General features: G+C 42.1%; 1 protein-coding gene across 2 annotated transcripts in view; it reads left to right on the forward strand.

The window, feature by feature from the left end:
* The first annotated feature begins 1131 nt into the window (after window positions 1–1131).
* LOC116851162 (probable chitinase 10) overlaps window positions 1132–7586 on the forward strand; it is a 30529-nt gene continuing 24074 nt past the window's right edge. Inside the window, exons 1-3 of one of the 2 annotated variants that reach the window (XM_032830294.1) lie at window positions 1132–1433; window positions 5838–6142; window positions 6671–6930. In XM_032830294.1, coding sequence (XP_032686185.1) covers window positions 5856–6142; window positions 6671–6930 — 547 coding nt within the window. In that variant the 5' untranslated portion in view covers window positions 1132–1433; window positions 5838–5855. The remainder of the gene's footprint in view (window positions 1434–5837; window positions 6143–6670; window positions 6931–7586) is intronic. The other variant, XM_032830293.1, reaches the window with a different exon arrangement.

Genomic DNA, 7586 nt, shown 5'->3' on the forward strand with positions numbered 1-7586 from the left:
AGAGAGAGAGAGAGAGAGAGAGAGAGAGAGAGAGAGAGAGAGAGAGAGAGAGAGAGAGATCCCCTTGTGCACGCCGTGAAATTGCGATCTCGTCAAGATCTACGAAATCGACGACAGGCACCCGGCAGTGGCTCTGAGCGATTCGATAGTGATAACTTGGATTGTTTAGAATGTTTTGACAACATTGACCGCGTTGCGGCCGCTAAATATACGCGCCATTGATAGACGGGGATTGATAGACAAAAGGAAGCGGTTGATGGGGTGTGACTTTGCACTTCTCGCAATCATTGATTTGAGATTTTGCGCGTCATGTAAAGTAAAAGTGCCAATACCCAAACACGTGTCCAATCCTAGACATCCTTATTGTTTTGGTATTTAAATACGAATATTAAAACTTTTAAAGTGTATATATATATATATATAAAAGTGTATATATGTATATGTATATATGTACGTATTGAAAATATACGCATACTCTGTGGTAGAAATATTTAGAATATTTAAAGGTCAAAAAATAACAACAATGTCCAGGAACTGGTACTTTTGCCTTACGCTTCCGTGACAACGTCATTGTATCTCGAGCTGGATAACGAAGAACGTACCGCGACACGTGTAGCTCAACATTCCGGTAATCGCGGGTCTTTCTGGAACAGAAATGGAAATTTCATTAAATGTTTTGCCAAAAGAGGAAAGATATATTTTCATGGAACAGCCTTCATAGTCGGTCTTCACAATTTCAAATGGAGTAAAACACCCAACTATTGATCGACCCTTGATCTTGTTTGGTAAAATCCAAGCAAATTCCATCCAAATTCTTTTTCCGTAAGATAAGAAAAATATGACGCGCATCACTCTCACTCCTACTTCGTGCCCAAAGTGAAGTCGCGAACCTCTCAGGTAGCCGCGACTACCGGGAGGTTAATTGGATTAGTCGAAGGCGATTTCGAGACGTTGGGCCGGAGGGCGTGTGCCGCGCGATGTCGTTGGCACCGAGGATCGCGACGGTTGGCTCTCTCGTCGTGCTTCTCCCGTGGTCAAGGTCGCCGGAACGGGCCCGGGTAGGGTGCGGGTCGCGCGGGGCCTTCGATGGAGCAGGTATATATGGGCGTCCTCGCGCGTCCGGAATACCAGATTCGCACAAGTTGGTCCTCCCCGCCGCTCGCAGGTACCGGTGGGGACCGCCGGTGGTGTCTTTTAAAATTCACCGCGGCGATTTGACGCGCGCCTCGAGGATACTCACGGGCGACTCACTGCACTCCGTCCTCGCCCGAAGGGTCCGATCAGTGCGGCCTGATCGCGCGTCGCTGTCGGGTGTTCCGTTCGCACGGGGACCAGAAGTGCATGAGTCCCGGCTGGGTCCAGTCAGTGAAGCAAATACACACACCGCGCCTTGTCGAATCGGGCAGGAGGAACTAGGAAGGTTCGCTTGTAAGGTACGTTTATCACTCGTGAAAGTTGCGCGCGAAATCTTTTCTGAAATCCTACGATTTGTAGATCGCAGGATGCTGCGAGATGATTCACGGTCTTGATAAATAATCGAGCATTATTCACTGTACCAATTACAACACTATAGGTTTCTTTAGATTTGCTAAAGATTCGCAAAAGATAACTCTGATCAGACAGTACAAATTAGTAAAAGATATCTTAAAGACATTTAAAAGAAATGAGACGTCTTTTGAAGGTCTTTAAGACATATTAGACTATATTGTCTGAGAGTGGCTAGTTCTCTTTCTCTCCTTCTGTCTTTCCTCCCATATCTAATTAAACTAATCCTAGCTGACAGTATAAAAACATTATAACAATTGTATCTAAAATCCGCAGTTCTTCGTAGCTGACCATAACATAGAACCATAACTGTGTTAAGCGTCATAGTGTAATTAGATAATAACGTACTGAATGTGTCTACATTCATTGTCTAATCAATGTAAAATATTTTTTTGTCGTATCTCTCATTTTACCTGAGATTAGTTTAATTAAATTTGGAGAAAAAGAGAGAGAGAGAGAAAAAATTGGCTAATCGTCAGTTATGTTTGAATCTTCAGCAAATCTGAAAGAATCTACCTGTACAAAACTTCAAAAGATGTTCTAACAAGGAACATTCGCGAAGTGTGTGTCTCCGATTTCGATGAAACTTGGCATATTTATAGAGTGGCCAAAAATAAGAGACCCATATTTTCTTTTATCGACAATGGCGCAGGTTTAAGGGGTGAAACTACCCCTCAAAGTTTCATGTTCTTTTTACTGTCTCTGTAACTATTGGAGATAGAAAAAACTTTTTAGCCCATTTTATTTTTTATAAAAAATCGCATAACTTTTGTTTAAAAAGTTTTTTTCTATCTCCAATAGTTACAGAGACAGTAAAAAAGACATGAAACTTTGAGGGGTAGTTTCACCTCTTAAACCTGCGCCATTGCCGATAAAAGAAAATATGGGTCTATTTGTTATGGGTTATTTTTGGCCATTCTATAAACGTGCCAAGTTTCATCGAAATCGGAGACACACACTTCGCGAATGTTCCTTGTAAGGACATTCATACACTCTAAGAATGTCCCAGAACATTTTCTGAAGATTTTGTGCTATCTGGATAGTGTTGTATATTCACAAGCATATCATTGGTCGCGTAAGTACCGCAGCGTATCGCGCAAATAAATCGATAGCTTCCTCTTAAAGCGTACTAAAGATTTCAACGAGACATTTCGCGACATCCCATTAAGTACACCAAGACATTAATTAGTAACTAAAGACCTACGTGAGCATTTGCAACATAGTAGAAGACTTTTTTGTTCAGTTTGACTTAACATACATCTCTGGCGGCAATATATTGGGTCAATATTGAAGCTATAGCTGCCAATGTGGAATATATAGCGGCCAACCGTTGGTCAATTAATATGTACTGCTCGGCACGACGGCAGACATTGCCATCACAGCTCATCTATCGTATTACGCGTGATCATTTGCCAGTTTTCTTTAATTAATAACTCAAAATTTTACGCGATTGTTTGGAAAATAGTAGAGGAATCTTGTGTTCAGTTTGATAAATTCTACCTGTGCACAATGGATCATGAATGTCATGAATTATCCGACGTTCTATGCATATACAGATAAAATAATATATAGTTTATATATAAATAAAATAAATAATATTGGATTTTTTCAGTAAATTAAATTTTTTTATAACAAATATAAAATTGTGTAATAGCAAATCAAATTCACCGGCTTTCGGACTGGGATGTATTCATTGGGTCGGGATATACAGGGTGTCCCATACTCTCCTTATCACATTGAGTGACAATGTAGAACGGTTGAGGTGAACACAAAAGTCCTATACCGTTTTGCGATATTTACAATAATAATCGAGAAATTAATTATAAAAGATTAAGGAGAAACGCACGCTAAATGGTTGAAAGAGGAGCTCTTGCGACCCAGTAATATAGCAGGCAGATGTCAGCGCGCATCTTATATCGTTCTGATCCTACGTCTTGTCGCACCGCGCCGAGGCGAGATGTATGAGTGCAACAATATAAGTATAGGCAATGGTACGTTGTTTTTCCAATCCGTGCGCTACATTATTAGGCCGCGAGCGCTCCAGCCTCAACCATTCAGCATGCGTTTTCCCTTAATCTTTTACAATTAATTTCTCGATTATTATTACGAATATCGCACGTTATAGGATTTTATGTTCACCTCAACCCGTCCTACATTCCCACTTAATTTGATAAGGAGAGTGTGGGACATCCTATACACGCTAGTCACATTAGAATTATCGATAAATACAGGGTGTCCGGTAACTGATCGAGCAACCTGCTATATTACGTGTACGGATAGAACGGGTCAAAATAATCATAAAAGTTATATACCATTTTGAAGTTTTCTCAATATTTATTCCATAATTAATTAAAATAACGAAGGAAATTGGCGTATTTTCATATTCAATCAGACATTTTCGCGAAAAAAAACACTTGCAGGGTGTCGGGTAATTGATCGAGCAACCGCCGTGTACGAGTAGAATGGGTCAAAATAATCATAAAAGTTATATACACTTTGAAATTTATATACATTTATATACATTTTAAAATTTTCTCAATATTTATTCCGTAATTAATTAAAATATATAAACGAATGAGCTCATGAGAAGCAGTAGAACAGGCTCTGTGTGTAAAAGAAATTGCTTACCTCTTAGCAACAATAAGTAAACAGTTGATTTCGAGGCGGAGTAACAAGCGACACGTATACGTATACGTTACTCCGCCTCGAAATCAATTGTTTACTTATTGTTGCTAAGAGGTAAGCCATTTCTTTTACACACAGAGTCTGTCCTACCGCTTCTCGTGAGCTCATTCGTTTATACATTTTAATTAATTACGGAATAAATATTGAGAAAATTTCAAAATGTATATAAATGTATATAAATTTCAATATATATATATAACTTTTATGATTATTTTGACCCATTCTACCCGTACACGGCGGTTGCTCGATCAGTTACCGGACACCCTGCAAGTGTCTTTTTCGCGAAAATGTCTGATTGAATATGAAAATACGCCAATTTCCTTCGTTATTTCCTTTTATCTGCGACAGAATGTCTCAAACGTTCCTGAAAACGCGCTTACGCGACCCGGTGATATAGAAAGGGGTTAAAGTGAGTCTGGAGAGGAAAGAGATTTATGTCGGCGGCAGCTGTTGCAAGGTGCAAAAAGCAACCTCGGCACAGTGCGCTGCGAACCGCTCATCTTCCTACGACTTTCGCATTTCTAATGGGCGTGCGCGTGTACGTACGCACGCCGACGGAAAAGAAAAAATACGAGACGCGCGGAGTGCCATCGAGTGCCTTTGTCCTCGGGATGATTCAGGCGAACGCGGTGTAAATTTTGAATTCATCAATGTCACTTCTCGGCCTCTTTAAGAGCGCGTTACGGCGCCTCACAATGGAATAGCGAATGCAGAGAAGTGCCACGAGTGGCGGGCACGCGGAGGTCCTCGAGAAAAGGGGACTATTCTTCCCAAACGATATCCCGTCTCCGGAAAATAGAAAAAGCACGCGGGAGAAATTGTAGATCCGCGCCTATTCCGATAACACGCGAGTGTACGACGCGAATACCGGTCGCGCCTCTTTTCGAATTATCGCAGAAATCGCGCGTGTAAAGCGGGGATATCGACGACATCATGACAAACATGCCACGAACGGAAAAGAAAAATATGTAATAACGCGGCACGAGCAAATAAGATCTGGCCGCACGTCAAGGTTGCCTTTTTTTCGTATCATGATTCCTTGTACTCGCAGCTCGCGAAACGACGAACAAGACGATCACCGGAGGATAAAGACATATGGAGGAAGGAACCGACTACCACCTTCGGTCGTAAAGCAAAGTGCCTGGACACGTATCTAATTCCTGGACATTTGTTTCCTATCATTTTGATTTTTGAATTCGAGTATTGTGGAGGTTTCATAACATAAAAGACAAAATATATATACATATATATTGAATACATACATATATTCCATGCTGAAAGTTTAAATATTTCCAATAACGCGATAAAAATATGACATTCCTGCCGCGTCACTATAGAAACTTTCCAGCTTGTAAGGGCTAGAGATCAAAACAATAAGAATATCTAAGGTTGAGTCCGGGAATTGGTATTTTACCTTACATATGAAATACATTCCGGCCGCTGTTGCGCATTCCACGTCCTGGCTCGAGTGGTCCTACTCTGAACTCGAGAAACCGGCCAGGTCGAGTCGAACCGCGTGTTAAATAACGCGTCTTTTCTGATCCGCGATCCTTCGCGTTTCAATCTTCGTGCAAAAAGGAAAAACACCGCACGCTTTGTCGTTTCAGCCAGCCAGCCAGCCAGCCATGATCATGGCTCGGACGATTATCCTGATCCTGGTGGGCTTATCGTCCGGCGTTCTTTCATATCGAGTGCCGACCACCCCATGGAATCCGAATCACCGGCAATGGCAACAACATCACGACGCCACTCCCCAGTTCCATCGAGGTGCTGTCGAGAGCCCGCCAATCGACCGTCCATCGGATGATTTAAATTACGACGAGTTCGGCTCGCGCAGGTATCCCCTGCGCGACGCGGTCGAGGCTCTGCCGATCGACAACGAGTCTAATCAGCCCCGAGACCACGATCAGAGGTGAACCACACACCGCGCACTTAATTCGCCGGCTAATATCTGCGCGCGCGGTTTGACAAACACACACGTTCGCGAATTTGCATATCAATTTTGCGAGACGTTAAAAGTCGAGACCGGTATAATTTCTCAAGTCTCCATGCTCGTAAAAATTTACTCGCCGCGAGACGAGGTCTCGTTAAATGTAATAATTCATAAATTTGTTGAATCATTAGACAAACATCAGCCATAAAATCGCTCGATCGCTCAACATGCACAGAGGCGAAAGTTTGGAATGACAAACGAACCAACGCGTCTTTCTAATTGAAGAGAACGGAATTTCCTGTTCTTAAGACGATATTCGGGTTATAAGAACCATAGAAATTATGCCTTCAACTAAAGCACATTAGTTCGCGTTCGTTGAAACCAAACTTTAGGTTAACCAAATCTTTTCTCCGCGTCGATATTTACCAATCTCTAGTTATCTTTATTTCCTATGCTTCCTGATTCAACAAGGTAGCGATTCTAACGTATAATCGCTAATACACATAGTTACGACAAGAGATTGCCCCTGAGAGACGCGGTGGAGCGTCGCGAAGCCCCTTTCCTCGGCGGAATCGATTACGACTCCATTTGGATCGAGCCTTTAGCACCGCCGACTCTGCGGAGAACGCATCAGCAGGTTTCCGAGCCCAAAGTCGTGTGCCACTTAAACTCTAGAGCCGTGCATCGGACCGATCCGTTCTCCCTGTTTCCACAGAACGTACCCGATTTCAAGTGCACTCATCTGGTGTACGCCGCGGCTACGATCGGTAAGCGATACTCACGCACAGATACGGTAAGACATGCAATTATTAATTCCTCTTAGTCACTGACACGCCAGAATAGCCTGGTTTTTCTTGCGACTAGTGACGGCTGTTCATAATCCCGATTGTAAAATCCTCTTTTAGAATCATTAGAGTGCAAGCGAGAAGTTCGACTGCAATGCTGGTCGCATGAAAAGTTAGATTCTGTTCTAAAGTGTCGATGACTAAGGGGACGTCAATAATTGAATGTTTTAGTCTGTCTCTATAATTTAACACTTTGTCAGTGTTATTTGAAGCAAAGTTACCAGGTCTGTAAATATGAAACCGGAATTTGCCCATAGATGGCCCTAGCTGTCAATGTAGTTACCGTCAAACCGCGTCATTGGCGCCATTTCCTTGTTGACATCTCTGACAAAGATTTTCAACTCACAACAATACAAGTTTCATACAACAGCATAGTTTGTAATAGCGTTGAACATGTCGAATTTTGTGCCTGGAAACTACGATTTGCGGACAGCATTGATTTTCTGTTACCACTTGAAGAAAACTGCTGCAGAATCGCATCGAATGCTTGTCGAAGCTTACGGTGAGCATGCTCTTGGTAAATCACAGTGCTTTGAGTGGTTTAAAAAATTCAAAAGTGGCGATTTTGACGTGAGAAA

Source organism: Odontomachus brunneus, unplaced genomic scaffold, assembly GCF_010583005.1.
Source record: "Odontomachus brunneus isolate Ranch 3 - 2012 unplaced genomic scaffold, Obru_v1 Obru_scaffold_167, whole genome shotgun sequence".
NCBI lineage: Eukaryota > Metazoa > Arthropoda > Insecta > Hymenoptera > Formicidae > Odontomachus > Odontomachus brunneus.